The 21,072-nt window shown below is 49.1% G+C and overlaps 1 protein-coding gene across 7 annotated transcripts in view; it reads right to left on the bottom strand.

The window, feature by feature from the left end:
• Positions 1-20,833, bottom strand: part of WNT3A (Wnt family member 3A) — a 106,630-nt gene extending 85,797 nt beyond the window's left edge. Inside the window, exons 1-2 of one of the 7 annotated variants that reach the window (XM_068145826.1) lie at positions 20,572-20,833; positions 18,017-18,198 (exon numbers count right to left, since the gene is read on the bottom strand). In XM_068145826.1, coding sequence (XP_068001927.1) covers positions 18,017-18,198; positions 20,572-20,721 — 332 coding nt within the window. In that variant the 5' untranslated portion in view covers positions 20,722-20,833. Of the gene's footprint in view, positions 1-16,658; positions 16,946-18,016; positions 18,500-20,571 lie in introns of those variants that run through there. The other 6 variants (XM_068145827.1, XM_068145828.1, XM_068145829.1 and 3 more) reach the window with 6 other exon arrangements.
• Positions 20,834-21,072: the final 239 nt, after the last annotated feature.

The raw sequence follows: 21,072 nt of genomic DNA, 5'->3' as shown, positions 1-21,072 counted from the left end.
AGCTTTATGAGACAGTCCTGTTTTCAAAGCAAAGGTGCCCTCAGTGGGTGTGGAACACCTCCTCAAGGATGAACTGAATCTTCCCAATCTAACTTAAAAGGTGGTGCTTCAAGATAGCTTGAGCCAAGCAGCCTCTGGGATCCTCATGAGACCAGGTCCCACCACACAAGCAAGTGCTGAGGTTTTTTTGGACTGGACCATCTTAAAGTCTACTTCCTGGAACATCTTGAAGGCCTTGTGTAAGGTTCAGTCACTTGGGCTCATGCACAATAAGGCTCAGCCTGCTCCTAGGCAAAGTTCATAGAATCACAGAATGGTTTGGGCTGGAAGAGGCACCTTAAAGATCAGCCAGTTCCAACCTCCCTGCCACAGGCAGGGACACCTCCCACCAGCTCAGGTTGCTCAGAGCCTCATCCAGCCTGGCCTTGAACACATCCAGGGAGGAGGCATCCCCAGCCCCTCTGGGCAGCCTGTTCCAGGGTCTCACCCCCCTCACTAGAAAGAATTCCTTCCTATATCCAGTCTTCAATTCACTGCCTCTTGTCCTATCACTACGAGCCCTGAATGCAGTAGATAGTGTTGGGTGATAGCTTGGACTTGATGATCTCAAAGGTCTTTCCCAACCTGGTCAATTGTATTCTCTTCTACTCAAGATGTGGCCTCACCAGTGCCAAGTACAGGGGGGAAGCTTCTAGCAAACAAGAAGAAGAAGAAAGCAGCACTGAAATACCTGGAAGTGTAGGCAGAGCAGGTTTGGAAGGGGCTTTTCATTTAGTCCTTTTTTCTTATTTCAGAGTGGATTCTCAAGGATATTGAGGTTAGAGGCACAGGCCCAAGTTACTGGGAGTCAAACCAGGGTGTGAACACCCATGTGAGCGTTCTTACCCCCTGGTGCATATGAACCATCTGCATTTATTGCAGGGTACAGGCATTCACACGGGCAGTTACCACAGAAAAACTGGCATCTTATTAGTTCACACCCTAACCTACCTCCTGGTAATTTGTTCTTGTGCCCATGCCCTGAGGTGCCATTCCCAAAGCAAAGTGAGAGGACGCAATGTCCCCTTTATACTCAAGAGTCAGCAGCTTAGTGGTTAGGGCACTTACCCATGGGATGAGAAAATGAGCTTCAGAAAGTTGCCTCTGCTTGGTTTGAAGCAGAGTTTTAACACCCCCCCACCCCCCAGTTTCTCCAATCTCAGCAGCACAGCCTTGCCAACAGATTATGCTGTTCCACAGAGCTACCAAATCAATTATTCACATTGAGTGAGGCTTGGCCAGCACTGGGGATTCAGCCAGGAGCCTCTGGAGCTCTCAGTTTTAACACCCTCAGCATTTGAGACCTGGGTGCTAGAGGTAGTGTATGAATGGGTGTTGCAAACTCTGCAGCCCATCATGAGAGACACAAAACCTCTGCAATTCTGCCTTTGCATGCCTCCAAACCCCATCCAGCCCCTAGCCAAGTTTTGCTGCATCTTGTCAGATATATACAAGCCTTAACTGGGTTCCTTCTCTCTCCTGTGATGGGATAGGAGATGGGACTGAGAGATATGCCTGTAATTTGAATACATTATTACTGGATGTCCCTGATAGCATGTAAAATAATGTATGCACTCTGTGCAGCAGCCCCACACAGGAAAGACCTTCCCTGCTCTCAGGCTTGGTCTCAACCATGGTGAGATCCCACCAGCTTGGTGCCTGCACACAGAAAATGTAGAGAACTGCCCAGCTATTTAGGAGAAACCTGAGGCTAAGCAGCACTTTCCTGGCCCAGAACCAAAGTATGAAGCAACTTGGAGGATCAAGACCTAAAGGAGCTCTGAGTCCGAGACAGGAGGCAAAGAGCTTGCTCTAAAGGCTACTAAAGCCCAGGGAAGATTGCCCTTGAGTTCAGCCTGTGTTTGGAGTAGGAGTTAAAGCTGAGGAGAGGGATCTGTGCGTGTACTGTCTGTCCATATTCATACATACACAGAGCCCTATGTGTATAATGAACTTCTTGCATAATAGGTACTTCTCTTGTCCAAGGAGTCCTCAAAGTAGTCATTAACTGGACTTAACTGACCTGGACAGGCTGGAGAGCTGAGAGAAAGGTAAGCTCATGAAGTCCACCAAGGGCAAGTGTAGAGTCTTGCACCTGGGACAGAATAACATCCTGCACTGGTAGAGGGGAGGAAAGCAGCTCCGTGGAAGAGGACCTGGGAGTGCCAGGGCACAAGAAGTTCACCATGAGCCAGCACTGTGCTCTTGTGGCCAAGGAGGCCAATGGTCTCCTGGAATGCATTAAGAGTGTGACAGGCTGAAGGAGGTTCTCCTCCCCATCTACTCTGTCCTAGTGAGGCCACAGTTGAAATGTTAGGTCTAGCTCTGAGCTCTCCAGTTCAAGAGAGCCAGGGAACTGCTGGAGAGAGCCCAGCAGAGGCTATGAAGATGATGGGGGGCCTGGAGCATCTCTGTGAGGAGAAAAGGCTGAGAGCCCTGGGGCTGTTTGGAGTGGAAAAGAGCAGCCTGAGAGGAGATTTTCTCAATGCTCAGCAAGAGCTAAAGGGTAGTGGCCAGGAGGGTAGTGCCAGACTCTTGCCAGTGGGCTCCCAGTGACAGGACAAGGAGCAACAGGCACAAACTGGGACACAGGAGATTCCACCTAGACATAAGGAAAAAACCCTTTGCTGTCAAGGTGCTGGAGCCCAGGGCCAGACTGCCCAGAGAGTTTGTGGAGTCTACTCTGGAGAGAATCCAAAGCCACCTGGGCATTGTGATCCTGGGCAAGCTGCTGTGGTTGATCCTGCTTTAGCAGGGGAGTTGGACTAGATGATGCCCTGAGGTCGTTTCTAACCCCCCACCATGCTGGGATCCTGGGGGTTTTCTGGGAAGTGTCACTGGGAGCTGCAAAGAGCACTCCACCAGGCAGCTGGCTGCATTTCTGCAGCTACCACACCATCACAGAATCAATAAGGCTGGAAAAGACCTCAGAGTCCAACCTGTCACCCAAGATCTCACAACTACTAAACCATGGCACCAAGTGCCTTCTCCTCCTTCTCACAAAACACCCAAGGTGTCTCCATCTGTTCTCTCTTAATATTAGCAATGAAGTCTAACTTAGCAGGGTAGCACCTAAGGCTAAGTTCATGCCTAACTTAACACCCAGAGAGTTTCAATAGCAAAACCTGTGCACCCTTCCATCATATTGATGCCACCACATGCTTCTGGAATCAAAGAAACTCCCAGGCATCTTTCCTGACATCTTTAAGATCAAGGAAATTTAAGATAAGGCAAACTCTTCCTCGTTCATGGTAAGAGAAACAGTCTGGGAATTTGAGGACTAGACAGCACAAGTGTATGAATAAACCTGGACAGATCTTATCAGCAAGGTCAGCAGAACCACCAAAACCTCAGGCTCAGGAGAAGACAATATGAGCTGGTGACTTGCTGCAGTGATTTCAGAGTCAGGATTGGCCCTGGAGGGTTGCTGTCTGTCAGGGTACCTCCACTTGGCTGTTTTTTGTGGCCAGCTGCCCGGGGTGACTGTGTTTTGGATGAGTGATGCTTTTGCAACAGCACTTTCCTTGAAGCAGGTTGGTGTCACAGGCCAGCATCACAGGGAAAAAGCTAAAGGAGAGGCTTCTGCAGAGACACAGAGCTGTGCTGGGTCGAAAGTTCCTCCTCCCACCTCCCCAACATTAAATTTGCCAGGCCCAGCTCAATGGGAAGCAAATGAAAGCTGTATTTACAAGCAACACCACAATCTACACTGAAATGCAATGGCTGTGTACCAAACACCCAAGATTTACATCATTTACAGGGATTTACAATTGATAAACAGCACAAGAACCCTCCCCTGGCCAAAGACCAGTGGAAGCTACTAGCTTCTCCCTCTCTACCTCCCCCTTACCCCTCTGTACACAAGAAGGGACAAAAGAAAGGAGCAGAGAAGTTAGACTTAGCCAAAACAATGCAGCCAAGGTCAAGCAGAAGCAAGTTAATATCACTCCCAGAGTGAAGAAGTGAGAGAAGAGAGAGAAAGTGTTTTGGGACATCTAGTTTTAGTCCCTTCCAATGGATTGTTTAGAATTAACTTTGTTTTCCTTTTTACAGCCAATAGTGATTGATCTGCATTTTACTGCTCAAGATCTGTGAAACATTTAAAGGCATGGCCTAAAACTACCACAAAAGTCCTTGTTCCTGAGTCATAGAATCATAGAGTTGTCAGGGCTGGAAGGGACCTCAAGGGGAAGTTTAGGCTGGAGGTGAGGAGAAAGTTCATCCCAGAGGGAGTTGCTAGCCATTGGAATGTGCTGCCCAGGGAGGTGGTGGAGTCACCATCCCTGGAGGGGTTCAAGAGGGAATTGGACGAGGCATTTGGTGCCATGGTTTAGTCATGAGGTGTTGGGTGGCAGGTTGGACTTGATGATCTTCCAGATCTCTTCCAACCTTGGTGATTCTGTGATCAGCCAGTTCCAACCTCCCTGCCATGACCAGGGACACCTCACACTACAGCATGTTGCTCACAGCCACATCCAGCCTGGCTGCAAACACCTCCAGCAATGGGGCTTGACCCACAGCTGTGGGCAGGATGAGCATATGGATGTGGGCAGGATGAACATATGGATGTGGGCATGATGGGCTTAGAGCATTGGACCTAACCTTGCTGATGCAGAAGTCAGGAGTTCAGCTAAGTCATTGCGGCTCTCTCGAGCACCGACGTAGAGAGCTCAGCTGCTAAAGAGAGTCATTGCATCCAAAGATTGACATCAAAGATAGGCCTGGTGAATCACAGAGAGGAAGTGTCAGCCTTCATTCATTGACTAGAAAGGGAGCTGAGATGACTGCCTGGGATGAGATGTGCGGCTCTGAGATGGAGGATGACGAACCCCGCCGGGCACAGCGGCGGTGCGTAAGCGTCACGGACGTCTCTAGAACAGAACCAACAAACCTAAACTCTTCCCTCCTGCTTTCTGTCGTGCTGACTCATGTGTGTCCAGCTGCCCTGGCTGTTGGTCTCACCTCAGTGTTGGGGTTTGGGTTTGGTTTTTTTGAAACAGTGAGTCAAAGGTAACTCCAGCACAGCTGGAGCTCAGGATCTGCTCTTCCTGGAGCTCAGGATCTGCTCAGCGCCACCCATACCATCCCTTAACGTGGCACATCCTCTGGCAGAGGCTGTAAGAGGTGGCCTTGTTTTCCAGCTTTCTGCTTCCCACCTCTTCAGCTCCCCAGATCAATTGCTTAGGCTTGTGAAGGGCAGAGAAGGGATAAGAAGAGTGGTCCCATGTCACAGGATGATTGGGGTTAAGGAGTCCTACAACAAAGCTGGGGAGGGACTTTTGAGGATGTCAGGGAGGGATAGGACTGGGGGGAATGGAACAAAACTAGAAGTGGGTAGATTGAGATTGGATGTTAGGAAGAAGTTGTTCCCCATGAGGGTGGTGAGAGCCTGGCACAGGTTGCCCAGGGAGGTGGTGGAAGCCTCATCCCTGGAGGTGTTTGCAGCCAGGCTGGATGTGGCTGTGAGCAACCTGCTGTGGTGTGAGGTGTCCCTGGCCATGGCAGGGGGCTTGGAACTGGCTGAGCCTTGAGGTCCCTTCCAGCCCTAACACTTCTATGATTCTGTGCAGGAGAGAGCTTCTCAATGTAGTCTCTTGAAGCACCTATGTCAGAGACAGCAGGAGCCAGCACCAGCATCACTGTGGGTGGGAGGCACCACGACTCTTATCTGTGGCTGTCAATACATGGTGGACCAAACAGCTCTTGAATTAATTTCTGCCTTGTAATTTGGAGGCTTTTCTGGTGACCATAACTTCCCTGTGATTCAAAGTGGAGCTGTCAGAAAGCTGGACTGACCACACGCTGCCTCGGATTACGCCTGAGCTTGAACTTTGGCTCACCAGGAGACTGAGACTACACATTGAGTCAGCAGGACAGAGAGACTCAGTGCTGGTTTCTATCACAGACTTCCCATGTGCCTGTGGGCAAGTTGCACCAAGGATTTCAGAGGGCCAGTGAATTAGCATTTCCCTGGCTGATTCCCAATCTTCTGCTAATGTTTCTTATCTGCTCTCTTTCAACTCAGTTGTTTGCCCCATCTGTCTGGACCTTACACTCTTTCAGGCAGAAACTAGTTCCCACTGTGCTCTTAGACTTCTGACCTGGCTTTGAGGTGTTGCAATCAATCCACTAAGATCCATGACCTGTCTTGTCAAAAAAAGGTGGTGATCCAGGAGCTCCTTCCTTGCCCAGCTGATGCTTCTTGTTAGTAATGACTCAGTGCTGACTATCTCTGATACCCATGCCCTCCTCCCAATTCTCATTTCAGTCTGTTTAATGCAGCCTGAAGGACATGGGGATGGATGAGATGATTTCTGGATTGAATGATAGTAGAAGCTGTTATAGCTCTTATAGCATGAGTGGGATGCATCTCAACTAACTTCAGGTGCCCACTAGTTAGACAGCTAAGGCTGTGCTGCTTAACTCCTGGTCTCTCTGCAGCTTGTGAGGAGAAGTGAGCACTCCAGTAAAAGCCACAGAGCTAATTCACTTTCTCCCACATTCAGAATGAGCCAAGGGTATTCATGGAGCAGTCACTGCATGGAGCAGTCACTGCATGGAGCAGTCACTGCAAGCCACTGAAAAGGGGCAGCTCAGGAAAATCAGTCAATTGATCAGGTTGCAGCAATGCAGTCACGAAGTCTAAGGCACAAAGCAGGAGTTCAGTGTCTGAGTAGCTTTGCCTTTCACAGTTCACCCAGCTCTGGGCTCCTCAGCACAGTAAGGGCATGGACCTGCTGGAGGGGGTCCAGAGGCAGCCACAAAAGTGGTCAGAGGGCTGCAATATCTCTGCTGTGAAGAAAGGCTGAGAGAGTTTGGTTTGCTCAGCCTGGAGAAAGGAAGGCTCCAGGGAGAGCTTCTGGTGGCCTGAAGGACTTAAAGAAGCTGATCATAAAGACAGGGACAGACTTTTTGGAAGGGCCTGTTGGGACAGGACAGGAGATGATGGTTTTAAACTAAAAAGAGGGAGAGTTGGACTAGAGAGAAGGAAGAAAATTATAGTGAAGGTGATGGAGCACTGGCCCAGGTTATCCAGAGAGGAAGATGCCCCATCTCTGGAATCATTCCAGGTCAGGATGTTTGGGGCTCAGTTGCAGATGTCCCTGCTGACTGCAGGGGGGGGTGGACTAGAGGAGCTTGAAAGATCTCTTCCAACACAAAGCAGGGGGAAGGCAGCTAGATTTATCTGTCTGAAGAAGATATCTTTGTCTGAGCCAGTCAGCCAGGATCTTCTTGCAGGCAATGGCGAGAAAAGTGCTGCAACTGGGATCTGATTCATCACCTCTGCAAGTGAATGTCTGATGTATGTCACACAACTTGCATCTCACTTCTCACCAATAACTCAGAAGGAAACTTGACTGGAGACTGCTAAAGCTGTGAGATGATTCTCCCTGCAGAAGAGAGAGGATTCAAGCCTGGCTCTCCCAAACCCCAGCATTAGCAAGAGTATTATGACTCTAAAGGACCTGTGGCTCTCCCAGTATACTCTGTCAGCCTTCACTGGGCTTTGCATGGGCTCCTACCTGCCCAGCAATGTTTAGACTGTTCCACTTCTTCTCAGCCACTGGAGGATCATGAAAAGATCAGGGGGAAAGCTGCCTTCAGTGTGTCTTTCAGCCTGCAAAGGATTTAGAGTTGCTCTCTGTCATTCCACACAACACTGTCTAGCAACAGGCTCTATTGTTGCTCTTCTGGGGGCAGAGGGACAAACTGAATGGTGAGCTTGGCAACTGTTCAAGGAGTTTCACTCCTGCCTTCCTACCCCTTAGGGAATATCTCTATTAGGCAAGGTGGACCCTCTTGGATGCAGAAGGCACAGGAGTTCCTTCTGCTCAGTGCTGATCAGCTTCACTTCACAGCCTTGGCTAGAGCAGAGATGGGCTCTGCCTTTCCTCACTGCTCCATCCCACAATCTGAATTCTGCTGAGTAACAGCAATGTCTTCTGAAGTCTCTGGGCTCCAGCCCATTCTGAGCCTACAGAGAGCTCAAACACATTTTCAGCCTGCAAAGCCTTCAACACATTCTGAACCTACAGAGCCCCCAACACATTCTGAACCTACAGAGCCCCCAACACATTCTGAACCTACAGAGCCCTCCCCCCAGAAGACAAGAAGTGACCATCCCAAACACCTGGGATAGCTAGTGAGAAAGGAAGCAGCCCCCATGCTGTGATGTGACCTTGTTGGTGAAGCTGGAGAATGTGCAAGGATGCAACGAGAGGAAAGCATTTCACACCAATAGTGTGGGGGAATATCTGTGATGGGAAAGAGTAACCACATCCCTGAGAAGAATTATCAGCACACCAAAATAAAGCATAACTGGCTGTCATTTACACCAGAACAGAGACTGCTGAGGAGGAGACCAAAGGCACCTTGAACTCCTTTGATGGCCCAGGCTCTACAAATGCAAAACACTCTCTGGGTATCAGCAACATCCAAGTGGGAAGGGGACTGTGAATATGCAGGTGGCAAACAAGGAAAAGGGACAAACAGCACCTTTGTGATGCAGAAGGCTCTCCCCTGCTTTACAGGCTGCTTTTGAAAGCAGTGCCCTATGTTAGGAGTTCAGAACAAGGGAGTTAATGTATTGGTCCTTCCTCCCTTGCCTTGGTTTTGGCAAGCACTGGTAGAATTTGGAGGGAACTGATGAATTTTTACATGTTGTGCTAAGATGATAACAGGGCTTAAATCAAACCATGCCACTTTTAAAGGGGCAGGAGGTGGGGGTGGGGGGGGAAGTGCATTCTAAATGGCCCAGGCTAGCTGGAAGCAGTTGGCATCAACAGAGAGGTTTTTCTGCAAGAGCAACTCTGGGCCTGAGTCAGCAGAGCATTGGTGGGTCCATCATGGAAGTTGCAGACTTCCTTGAGTGTTTATCTCCTTCCAGCATGAAGCCTCACAGACCTCTCTTGACTTTTGCAGACCCTTGGCCTTCAGCTGGCTCTTGGTGATGTCACCAAGGCAGAGACAGCTTTGGTGGGACAGGGTGGGAACAACTCTTGCTGCAGCCTCGGGGCTGTGCCCAATCCAGCCTTAGCTGAGCAGGTGAACAAGACATTACTTTCACTACTTCTCCCCTTACCATTTCCACTTCCTTTAAGTTGCATTTCAATGGTTTTAACTGGGACCATCACCCTGGCACCTGCCACCACCTGACTGGGTAGAAAGAGCTAAGCTCCACATCACTAGAAGACAAACAGCACAGACCAGGTGCCTGTTCTGAAGCTGGAAAGACCTTCTACTTCACAGCAATGTTCTCCAGGTTTCCTGTATGCTCCACCTCCCCTCTTCCCAGCTGCATTCTTTGACCCTGCCTGGTTTCCTTTAAGGTCCAGAGCAAGATCAGGAGTCTAGTCCTACTCCAGGGAGGACATTTCAACATGGATTTTGGTGGGAGTATAGAATCACAGAATCAACCAGGTTGGAAGAGACCTCCAAGATCATCCAGTCCAACCTATCACCCAGCCCTATCCAATCAACTAGCCCATGGCACCAAGGGCCTCATCCAGGCTTTTCTTGAAGATCTCCAGGGATAGCTACTCCACCACCTCCCTGGGCAGCACATCCCAATGGCCAATCTCTCTCTCTGTGAAGAACTTCTTCCTAATATCCAGCCTGAGCCTCCCCTGGCACACCTTGAGCCTGTGTCCTCTTGTTCTGGTGCTGGGTGCCTGGGAGAAGAGACCAACCCCCACCTGGCTACAACCTCCCTTCAGGTAGTTGTAGAGAGCAAGAAGGTCTCCCCTGAGCCTCCTCTTCTCCAGGCTAAGCAACCCCAGCTCCCTCAGCCTCTCCTCATAGGGTTTGTGCTGGGTAGGACAGGTCCACCCCTGCTGGCAGGAGGCCCTGGGGATGAGGCTGTTCAGGGCACTGCATACAGCTCAGCTACCCAAATGGAGCCCAGCATCCGTGACTCAGAGCCTGGAGGACTCCCCCAGTGACACAATGGTGCAATGCTCATTAAGTGCTGTCATTATGCCCAATAAAGCCTTTTGAAATGCAGCCGGGGCTATTGGAATCGTGAACACAGCACAGATGCTGAGCAAGGAGGAAGTGGGTCCATCAACCCGTCGGGCTTTTCTTGCTCTCTCCCATGCACACAGAGGGAAAACATCTGCTCCTCATGAGGTCTGGCACAGAACAGCCGCCTTCTCCTGATGCTTTTCACCCGTGCTTAGCACTAATGGCACAGGAAGAGGTGCAGGGACTGGCAGCCCCTGTCTGGAAAAGCTGTGGCATGGCTGCAGGGCTGGAGTCAAGCCAGCTCATCCCAGGAAGCAGGATGCAAGCAGGAAAGGAATCCTGTAGATCTGGGATGGAGAAACCAGTGGCTCAGCCTCGTTTCCTCCTCACAGAGTCACCATGGTTGGAAGAGACCTCTAAGATCATCATAATCTAACTCTGCCAGGGCCACTATTACACCCTCTCCTTGAGCACCATGTCTAAGTGGCTTTTAAATGCATCCAGGGATGGTGACTCAACACCCCCCTTGGGCAGTGTGTTCCACCCTTTGAGAACCCTGTCAGTCTAGAAGCTCTTCCTAATGTCTAACCTAAACCTAAACCTCTCCTGGCACAACTTGAGGCCATTTCCTCTTGTCCTTGTTTCAGCACCCCCTGACTGTGATTTCCTAAGAGAGAGATCACACACTCCCAGCAGCAGCCAAAACTCCTGGTGTGTTTTTAGAAGGAAGACTCAGAAAGCCTTTTCTGGCCAACAGGAAGCAGCAGGGTTCTGGCCATCCTCCTGTTCCAACCTCTCTGTACTGTGACTAGCTGTAGAGCTGAGTCTGGAGGAAGGAATGCCATGGGCACAAGCAAATGGCTCATCTAGGTGGCACTGGAGCTCAGAGAGGAGGACAGGAGCCACCTATTTCATTAATGACCCCTGCCCCTGAAGCAGGCACTTTGTTACCCTGCCCTTGGTTACCCCCAAAGACATTAAGCCTGTGCAGAAAGGTCTCCAGAGAGAAGATAAGACCTGCCTTGCCTTGGTGAACCAGACAACCCAGAGCTTCAGTGCTGCAGGCTCATTGCAAGGTCCAGGGCAGGGCTTTTAAATTCTTCTGCCTCTGTTTACCCACCTGTAAGACAGGGCCACAAAACATCCTCTCCCTTCCTAGGCACATATCAAAGCCTAAGCCATGTTAGTAGGTGCTCAAAGGTTTTCAGGTGAGAAGTCTTAGAGGTGTTCAGATGCCTGCAGAGGACATATTTTGCCTCTGGGGCTACCTGAAAAGGGCTGGGGAGCAAAAAAAATTCCCTTTTCCTTGGTGAGGTAAGGTTTGCTGGGTTGAAGCAAAGCCTTCATTCAGTGCTTTGAATACCAAGTTTGTGATTTTCAGGTGAAATAACACAACTCCTTGTACAATTGAAAGGGGAAGAAACGATGAGTTGGCAGCAGGACAACACCATTTAATGAGATGAATCTAAAGTCTGAGTGGATGAGGACTCTCTTGCACACACTGTGCTCCCTGCAAGACTCCCAGCCCTCCCCATGTTTGAATCAGGGGCTTCTTCCTATGACCTTGCAAAATGTTGAGCTCCTGCCCTGAGAAAGGCTTTTTGTGTGACCTGGGTCCAGTTGTTTAATCTCACCAGCACAGCTCCTCCACACCTGGATGACACAGGGAGCAGCATAAATACCATCTGAGTTTGTTTCCTCAGTCCCACCATGAGAAAATAAGAGGTGGAGAAATAGTTCCCTTAGCCTTTGCACACCCTACCCTACCCAGGGGCCAGGCAAGGGCTGTTTCTTGATCTACACAGCAAGAGCCCCTTGACCCAGTTAGATGCTTTCTATCCTCATTGTGGGTTGGGTGCAGAGCACTCATACTGTGACCAGAGAAAAACAGCTGGTGGATCAGTTGGCACCTGAGGAAAGTCTGAACCATGACTCCATGCTTATCCACTGCCTGGCAAAACAAAACCATGTGAGATACAGTTGTAACTTAGGTGTGTGTACACAAAGACAATCCCCAAGCCTTGGGGCAAGAGTGGGAGAAGGCTGCATGTGCCTAGATTGCACCATGCAGAGCTGACATGCAGCCACCTCTGCAGAGGAGCGTGACAGCTCTTTAACCTGCTGCAGCAGCAGAAGCAAGGAGGAGAAATGTCATCACCTTGGAAATACCAAAGCCCTCACCTCTGGCCAATGGAGAGGAGAAGTGGATAGAGGCAAGTCTTATTTCCAAGCTCTGGAGATTGTTTTAGGAGCCCTGGTGCCAACAGCACACGGCTCATGCTGTCCCTTGGGTGACCTTGCAGAGCTCTGCCTCCCTCCTGGCTAACGAGGCTTGATCATCTCTCACTTAACAGACTTGCTCTCTGCCAAACCCGAGCTGTGCTTCCTCAAGTGAGGAGTCTGCCAAGACTCAGCTTGGTTCTCCAAGATTTCCAATAAAATGAGAATCAGCTTTCTCATGGGATCCAGAGTGTGGCCTGGCTTTCACTCACCCCACTGCAAACCAGGGACTCTCCCACCCAGCTGGGCAGGGACAGATCCAAGGAGAGACCTAAGCCAGGGTACAAGCCAGGACTTCATCCTTGTGCTGCTTTTACTGAGGTGATGCCATCAGGCTCCGGCAGGGACACACTCAGGTGTTGCACCTGTGTGTTGCTGGAGCAATGCCACCAGGTTCCTTGTCTCTCTGCTGGCAAGGCTCCCTCCAAGCCTGCTCCCATGCACTAACAGTTCCTGAATTACAAGAAGTGGAGATGGATAGATCTGTCAGATCCCTTTCACCAGCCCTCATGGGTTGTGAAGTGGCTATTGCAGGACTTCATGGGCTTTGACCAACTTCATCCTGCATGGATGAGTAAACCAACAGAGCTTTTGTGACCACTCTTGGGGAATAAACAGTAAGAAGCCAAGAGCAAACACAGCTCACAGCCACAGAAACCTTCCTGACATATATCCTTCCTGGCATCTCCACTTTCCCCACTTAGGATGTGAGGTGCAGGTGCTACAGAGAGCAGCAGAGCAGACAGAAGCTCCACCATGATCAGTAGGACAGGGACCACTGCCCAAAGGCCCAAAGCAATGCCACCACAAGGGGCCTGAGCTGGCACCTGTCAACTTCCATGAGATCTCCTCCTCCAGCCTCTCTCCAGTCACATCCAAGATGCCAGCTGGCAGGTTTCTCCCGTGGTGAAGAGATCTGCCTAAGCTTTTAATTCAGCCAAAGTTCCTCCCCTGGGATCACCTCTCCTAAGACCAGCTTCCTGAGCTACAGAAGGTTAAGCACCCCAACACTGAAGCTCTGTGTTAATTTTGGTGATTCTTTTTCCTTTGGTCCCCTGAACCAAACCTTTGTCCCTTCCAAGTCATTTCTGTGCTCTGGCTGTCCTCACAGCAAGTCAGGCTCCACTTCACAAAGAAGGTAGAACTTGGTGTGGTGCAGCTGCTGTGATCCCAACCAACCCCCCCCAGGAGGACAGGTAACATCAGATTCTCCTCCACCCATCAACTCTGCTTCTGAACTTCCCAAGACTTCCTCCACTCCAGTCTCCAAAAAGAAAAGAGCAGCATTAATGTTTCTAAAAGAAGCCAACAGCAAGCAAACAAAACCCTCACACAGTTTTGCCCTGAATCTGGCCCCTGGGTGTAGCAGAGCCTGTTGCTGCTGTCAGGAGCTTCTTGAGGGAGGCTGAAGAGCCCAGTGCTGCTTTGCAGGAGGTTCCATGCCACAATAAACCACACCAGCACATCCCTAGAAACTTGCCACATCAGTCCCAGTGGGATTAGGTGCACACTTCTTCCATTTATTTTTGAATCACTACTTTTAGAGCCTGTTTCATCCCTCTCCAAGGGCAAGGTTCAGGAATTTTCTGGGTTTAAGAAGCTCCCCTAGCTTTCCTCTCCTGATCACTGCAGAGCAGAAGGTTCTGGGTTTAAGAAGCTCCCATGGCTTTTCTCTCCTGATCACTGCAGAGCAGAAGGTTCTGGGTTTAAGAAGCTCCCATGGCTTTCCTCTCCTGATCACTGCACAGCAGAAGGTTCTGGGTTTAAGACGCTCCCCCAGCTTTTCTCTCCTGATCACTGCACAGCAGAAGGTTCTGGGTTTAAGAAGCTCCCATGGCTTTTCTCTCCTGATCACTGCACAGCAGAAGGTTCTGGGTTTAAGAAGCTCCCATGGCTTTTCTCTCCTGATCACTGCACAGCAGAAGGTTCTGGGTTTAAGAAGCTCCCATGGCTTTTCTCTCCTGATCACTGCACAGCAGAAGGTTCTGGGTTTAAGAAGCTCCCATGGCTTTCCTCTCCTGATCACTGCAGAGCAGAAGAGCATCACTGCTCAGGGGGGATCACAGAACGGTTGGGGTTGGAGGGGATCTCTGAGCATCACCCAGTCCAACCCCCCCTGCCAAAGCAAGGGCACTTAGGGCAGGTCACACAGAAACACATCCAGATGAGTCTTGAAAGTCTCTAGAGGAGGAGACTCCACAACCTCTCTGGGCAGCCTGCTCCAGGGCTCCAGCACCCTCACTGTAAAGAAGTTTTCCCTCATGTTCAGGTGGAACCTCCTGTGCTCTAGTTTGCACCCTCTGACCCTCATCCTGTCACAGGGCACCAATGAAAGAGTCTGGCCCCTTCTCCTTGACACCCACCCTTCAGATAGGTATAAAGATTAATAAGATCTCCTCTCAGCCTTCTCTTTTCCAAACTGAACACCCCCAGGTCCCTGAGCCTTGAGATCTTTTCCCTTTTGCTTCAATGAACTTTTTCTGAGGGTGCCACTTCTCCAGGGCTGTGCAGAGCCCCCCCCAGCACCATGCAGAGGCCCCCCCCCAGCACTGCATGGCCTGATTTTAAGCAGATGCCTCTATGCCATGGCAGCAACAGCAATTTAAACATCTTGGCCACACAAGGAACTCTATTTAGAGGTAAAAATCACAGTAACAGCCACATGGCCACTTGCTCCCTCTGCCAATGCCCAGCTGCTGCCCTGCACAAATCCACACTCAGTGTTTCCCTGAATTTCTTTCCTTTGGGAGGATAATTAACCAAAACCTCCAGGCAAGTGGTGCTTCCCACTCCCTGCTTTCGCTCAAATCCTCTTGGAGCTGGGAGCAGTGGCAGGATCCATAGCTCTGTGTGCTTTGGGGTGAGTTTAAGCTTTAATTAGCAACTATTACTTTGAGGGGATGGGGGAAGGGGGGTGGCACAGTTTGGGGATGGTGAGTGACAGATTTTGTGCTGTAAGCAGTCAGGTTTCTCTGAGCTGATGTAGGGGAGATGAATGGGGGGAGATGGGGGTGGTGGGAAGAGTTGCAGATAGTGGAATGAGTTGCCTGTAAGACTTAAAAACCCAAATCCTGGCCCTCTCTAGAGTGCTTTCAAGCAAGAAAAGTAACAAAATCAACCCCAACAAACTCAAACCAACCAAACAAACAAAAAACCACCCCAGAACAACCCCAAATCCAAACACACACACAGGGAGAAGCCCACAGCCAACCAACCAAATAAAACTAAACTACAGAAGTGTGATGGAGTTGCTAAATGAGCTGGATTGGGTGGGATGGGCATGGATGCATCCAGGGGGCCCCCAACCCACCCTCCTTCAGGGCTTATCCCCCAACTGCCTCCGTGGAGGATAAATAAAGAGGGAAAGGGGTGGGTGGGCAATACAGGCAGCCAGTGTAACAGTATCCAGCCTCTCCTCCGACACCCCCACCCCAATCCGAACGTCCTTTGCATTTCCATGACCTAAGGGGAGGTTTGCTCAACGCTAGAGAAAAAAAAGAAGGTCTAAAACCTGGCAGGTTAGCACCTGAAAGGAGGGAAAGGGAGGGAAGCCACCTCCAGCCCCCCCGAAAGTCGCTGTTGCAGCCCCTCTACGCACACCTGATGCTCTAGCTTGGGGTGAACCCTTCTGCCTCCCCTCCTCTCACCTCTCCCTGCCTTTTCCCACCCCCGGGAGCTGCTCGTCCCGCAGCTCCGGGAGCAGGGCAGCGGGATAGGGGAAGGGACGGGGATGGGGACGGACAGCGGCGCGGCTCCGCTCTCCGCTCCCCTGGGTGGGTGACAAGGAAATATTTCTGTTGGTATTGGAGGAATGCGTTTCCTTCTCCAATCGGGAATGCAGCCGGAGTTTTCTAATTATAAGTTAGATGGCGGCTGGGAATAAAAGATCGTTTTTTAATGACTGCCGTCCAGGTGCTCCCGCCGCCTCTCTCTTCCCAAGCACACATTTGCATTTTATGGGCTCTCTCCCATCCCACCGAATTCCCTCTCTTTTCAGGCATACCTGACATAGCTGGCGAGGCTGCCGCCCTCAACAACCCTCCGCTCAGCGCGGCCGCTACCGCACCCGCGGGAGCCCCGCTTGCTTTCGCCCACGGATCGCACCTGAACCCCGCTACGGCCCCTCCGCACCCGGGTGCGGGGGGGAGGCAGAACATTAAATACACTTCAAATAATTCATTATCATTAAGTCTTTTTTTTGTTGTTTTATGGGGGGGAGGGGAGGGGGGGAACGACACTTCTGAGTTATTTGCACACCGCCGCGAGTGCGGAACTCGGCGCTTGGGCTGCGCTTACCCGCGTAGCTCCGCACCCACACAACTCCCTACCCTGGTAGCTCCGCATCCGCGCAGCTCCGCACCCACACAACTCCCTACCTGGGCAGCTCCGCACCCGCGCAGCTCCTCATCCGTATAACTCCTTACCCAGGTAGCTACGCACCCCCGTAACGCCCTGCTCGGGTAGCTCCGCATCCACACAACTCCCTACTCGAGTAGCTCCGCATCCGCGCAGCTCCTTATCCATATAATTCACTGCTCGAGTAGCTCCGCACTCACACAGCTCTCTACACGGGTAGCTCCGCACCCGCGCAACCGGAGGCAAAGCGCGGAGCTCCCGCCCGTTTGCCTCCTGCCTGCACCGCTCAAGGCTGCTGGGCTCCTCTCCGCGCTTCTTACGCCAGTTGCCTGCGGAGCCAGGAGCCTTCCTGCGTTTCCCGGAGCCCAATTACCTCCGCGGGGTAATTAGAGCAGCTCTTGCAGTTACATGTCTTGCCCTGCACCATTTGCTTTTTGTGGGGGAGAGACAAGAGAGGGAAAAAATAAAACCACCTCTTAAAGGCGTAGGGTGCAAAGTGCGGAAAAATAAACCACCTCCAAAACACTACCCAGGCCCCCAGCAGCGCCTTATCCCAGGGGAAGCGGCGTACGCAGGTTCCCGCGGGTCTTCCGCGGGCGAAGCGCCGGGTCCGTCTCCCCCAACCCCATCCTTGCTCGCAGTTTTGCCTTCCCAGAACTAAGCCAGGTTGTTCATCCTCCTCTCATCTCCTTTCTCTCTCTTTCCTCAGTTCCCACCACCACCACCCTTGTTTGGGTTTTCGGTGGGGTGGGTTTGGGGTTATTTTGTTTCTGGCTTTTCCCTGCAATATTCCTTAAAGCCAAGGGGGGGGGGGGGGGGGGGGGAAGGAGGGTAAGAAAAGTTTTCATCCTTTTTCCCTCCCCGCTTCCTTCCACCTGACTAGCTCGAAATCACCTTGAAATGCTCATGTCAACTTGTATCATTATCTCTTTAATTCAGGCAGCGCCTTTTGTTCTTCACAGGAGAGGATCAAAGCACTTTCAAAAAAAATAATAAAAAGAAGAAGAGAGGGGGGAAAAAAAAAAAGAAGGAGAAGAAAATAACTTTCCGATCGCTCTCTCGCTCGCTCTCTCCCTTTTCCAGCAGGAGAAGGGGAGAGAGATCAGGTATAACCCAGTCAAAATAAACAGAGGGAATGCATAAATAAGAGGTGAAATGCAGGTTCTAAAGAACTTGCTGGCGCTGGAACAATCCCACCTCTTTCGCTGAGTGGCAACGAAAGGAGAATCTCAAATCATCTTAAGCACGGGGGGTTGCGGGGAAAATAGAGGAGGGGGGAGAAAAAAATATTAAATGAAAATGAGAGAAGAGAAGGGAAAAAAAAAAACCAAAACAAAAAGAGAGAGAGAGAGGAGAAGAAGAAGAATAAAAAACTTACCACCAGATTGGGTAACTTGACAGAGCCTGACTCAACCCACAAAGAAACAGGAAATATCCAAAAGAGGCCATTGATGAAAAGTTGTCTTTCTTCTTTTTTTTTTTTTTTTTTCTTCTTTCTTCTTTCCTTTTTTTTTTTTTTTCCTCCCTCTCACCAGAGTTGCCAAAAAACCTTCCTTTCTTCTGCGGCAGGGTGATTAGTTTAATAATCAGAAGAAGAATAGCAGCAGCAGCAGCAGCAGCAACAGTTGGGGGGGAAAAAAAAAATAAATAAAAAGCAATAATAATAATAATAATAATAAAATTAAATCCGAAAAGAAGAGCCAAAAAAAAAAATTAAAATATATATAAAAATAATAATAATAATAAAAATTAAACGAAGTAAAACTCAAGCCCCGGACCAGGTAAAATCCTCTCTTGCTTCCTCTACTACTCTCAAGGAAAAAAAAAAAAACCTAGCACACAACAAAAAAAAAATCAGAGAGAAGTTAAAAAAAAAAAAAAAAACTAACTCTTCTCTCAGCCAAGACACTGAAGGCAAATATTAAAAAAAAAAAAAAAGAAGAAGAAGAAGAAGGAGAAGAAGAAGGAGGGAAAAAAAAAAAAAGAGAGAGAGAGAGAAGAAGGAGGTTAAAAAAAAAAAAAAAAAGAAGTAAGTTTGAAGTAGCTCTCTCTTAAAAAGGACCCAATCAGCACTTATTGCCAAAGGGAGAATTCTGATGCTTTGGCTTGTTCTGTCAATCAGGAGCGCGAAGTCAGGAATGAGCTAATTGCGAGGAGATAGTGTTTTAATACTCATTAGGGGGCACGTTGGCCCACAAGCCAAAGGGATAAAATGTAAAGGGGGGGGGGGGGGGGGGAAGAAAGAAAGAAAGAAAGAAAGGGAAGGGAAAAACAACACAAAAAAAAAAAAAAGGAGAAGGGGGAAGGAAGATTTAGGGGGTTTAAATAGACAGGGGGGACCCCTGTGGATTTGGGTAGCTATAACAACCTGCCCGGATTTCACTCCCCGGGTTGAAGCTGCTGAAATGCAAGGGGAGGGAAAAGAAAAGAAGGAGAAGGAGGAAAAGAAGGAGAAGGAGGAGAAGAGGGGAAAGGGAAAATATAAAGGAGGGAAGGAAAAGGAGGAAAAAAGAGGAAAGTAAAAGGAAAAGGAGGGAAAAGGAGGAAAGTAAAAGGAAAAGGAGGAAAAAGTAGGAAAAGGAGGAAAAAGTAGGAAAAGGGGGGGAAGGAGAAAAAGTGGAACAAATGAAAAGAGGGAAAAAGAGGAAAAATATAGGGTAAAAAGAGGAAAATTATAGGAAAAAAAGAGGAAAAATATAGGAAAAAAAGGACAAGGATAGGGAAAAAAGAGGAAAAATATAGGGAAAAAGGAAAAATATAAGGAAACAAGAGGAAAAATGTGGAAAAAAAAAGGAAAAATATAGGGAAACAAGAGGAAAAATGTGGAAAAAAGAGGAAAAATATAGGGAAAAAAGAGGAAAAATATGGAAAACAGAGGAAAAATATAGAAAAAGAAAAATATGATAAAAAGAAAAAAGAGAAAATGGAAAAAAAGGAAAAAAGAAAAAAAGAGAAAACCAGGGAAAAGTAAAAAAGTGGAAAAGAGGAAAAATGTGGGGGAAAAGAGAGAGGAAAAATAAAAAAGAGAAAGAGGAAAAATATGGGGGAATAAGAGGAAAAATGTGGGGAAAAGAGAGAAAGAGGAAAAATATGGAAAAAAGAGAGAAAGAAGAAAAGCTAAAAAAAGAGAAAAAGAGGAAAAATATTGGGGGGGGGGAAGAGGAAAAATATGGGGGAAAGAAAAAAATGAAAAAAGAGAAAAAGAGGAAAAATAAAAAGGTAAAAAGAGGACAAATATGGGGGAAAAGAGAAGGAGAGGGAAAAAAGGAGAAAAAGAGAGAATTATAAAAGGGGAAAATTTAAAAGGATATGAAAAGTGAAAGAAAAAGGAGGAGGAAATGGAGGAAAAAATAGGAAAAGGAGAAAAAGAGGAAAAATAAAGAAAAGAAGAGGAAGAAAGGGAGAAAAGGAGAGGAGAGAATGAAACAAGAGAAATGAAAAAGGAGGTAAAAGCATAAAAGAAAAGGAGGGGGAAATGGAGGGGGGGAAAAAGAGGGAAAAAGGAGACAGAAAGGAGAAAAAAAAAAGGGAAATGAAAAGAAGAGGAAAAAAAAAAAGGAGAGGAGGGAAAAAGAGAAAAAAAGAGGGAAAAGGGAAGACTTTTTTCCCTTAAATCATGATTTTCCCTCTTTACTCCTCCTTTCCATTCTCTCCTCTTCTCAAATCCCTGTCCACACTCAGGATACATTTGAACTGTCTTTCTAGAAACTTTCAATAGCTTCTGGGTGTTTTTTTTTTGGGGGGGGGGGAATCCTCATTTTTTTTTCCCCTTAAAAAAATATTAAAAAGGAAAAAAAAAAAAGGCAAGAAAAATAAAAAGCAGCAGCTCCACACCCAGCCACGCACCCCCTCCCCCCCCCCAACCCCCACATCTCCCTCCCCCCCCAACCCCCACATCTCCCTCACCCCCCAACCCACACACCCCTTCCCCACCAGTCCAACCAGCCAAGAGCTCCACTGAAGACATCTTGCTAAGAAATCAACTTCTTCCATGCAAATCTCAGTGAGGCTCATCCAGATCATCACCACTTGGAGACAGTCCCAGCTGCAGGCTTTAGGAAGACGTTGCTGAAACGACTTCATCCACCAGATCCACCCCACGGGGCACCAGTAATTGATTATTTTTTGTTTGCTTGCTCCTATTTCTTCCTCTAGTGCACCAGTTCCTCTCCTCTCAGTGGAGGCTGGTGGGGAGGGGGGGTGGGGGGGGAGTGAGCAGGGATGGATCTCGCCGTTCCCAAAACTCTGCAGGTTCCTTTTCTTTCCCCCCCACCCCGGGTTGGAAATCAGGGGGGGGAAAAAAAATGCAATCAAATCATCACGATGAGAGGGGAGAGGTGGGGTGGGGAGGGCTGTGATCAAGAGGTGGCTCCTGGAGGCTTGGGTCCGTGGTGAGGTTTGTTGTTCCCCTGGAACAGATCGTTTAAGGCTTTG

Source organism: Melanerpes formicivorus, unplaced genomic scaffold (genome assembly GCF_026170545.1).
Source record: "Melanerpes formicivorus ecotype bairdi unplaced genomic scaffold, bMelFor1.0.p_v2 SCAF_13, whole genome shotgun sequence".
Lineage (NCBI taxonomy): Eukaryota > Metazoa > Chordata > Aves > Piciformes > Picidae > Melanerpes > Melanerpes formicivorus.
The sequence above is the reverse complement of the archived record's forward strand: the minus strand, read 5'-3'. Positions and strand labels throughout refer to the sequence as shown.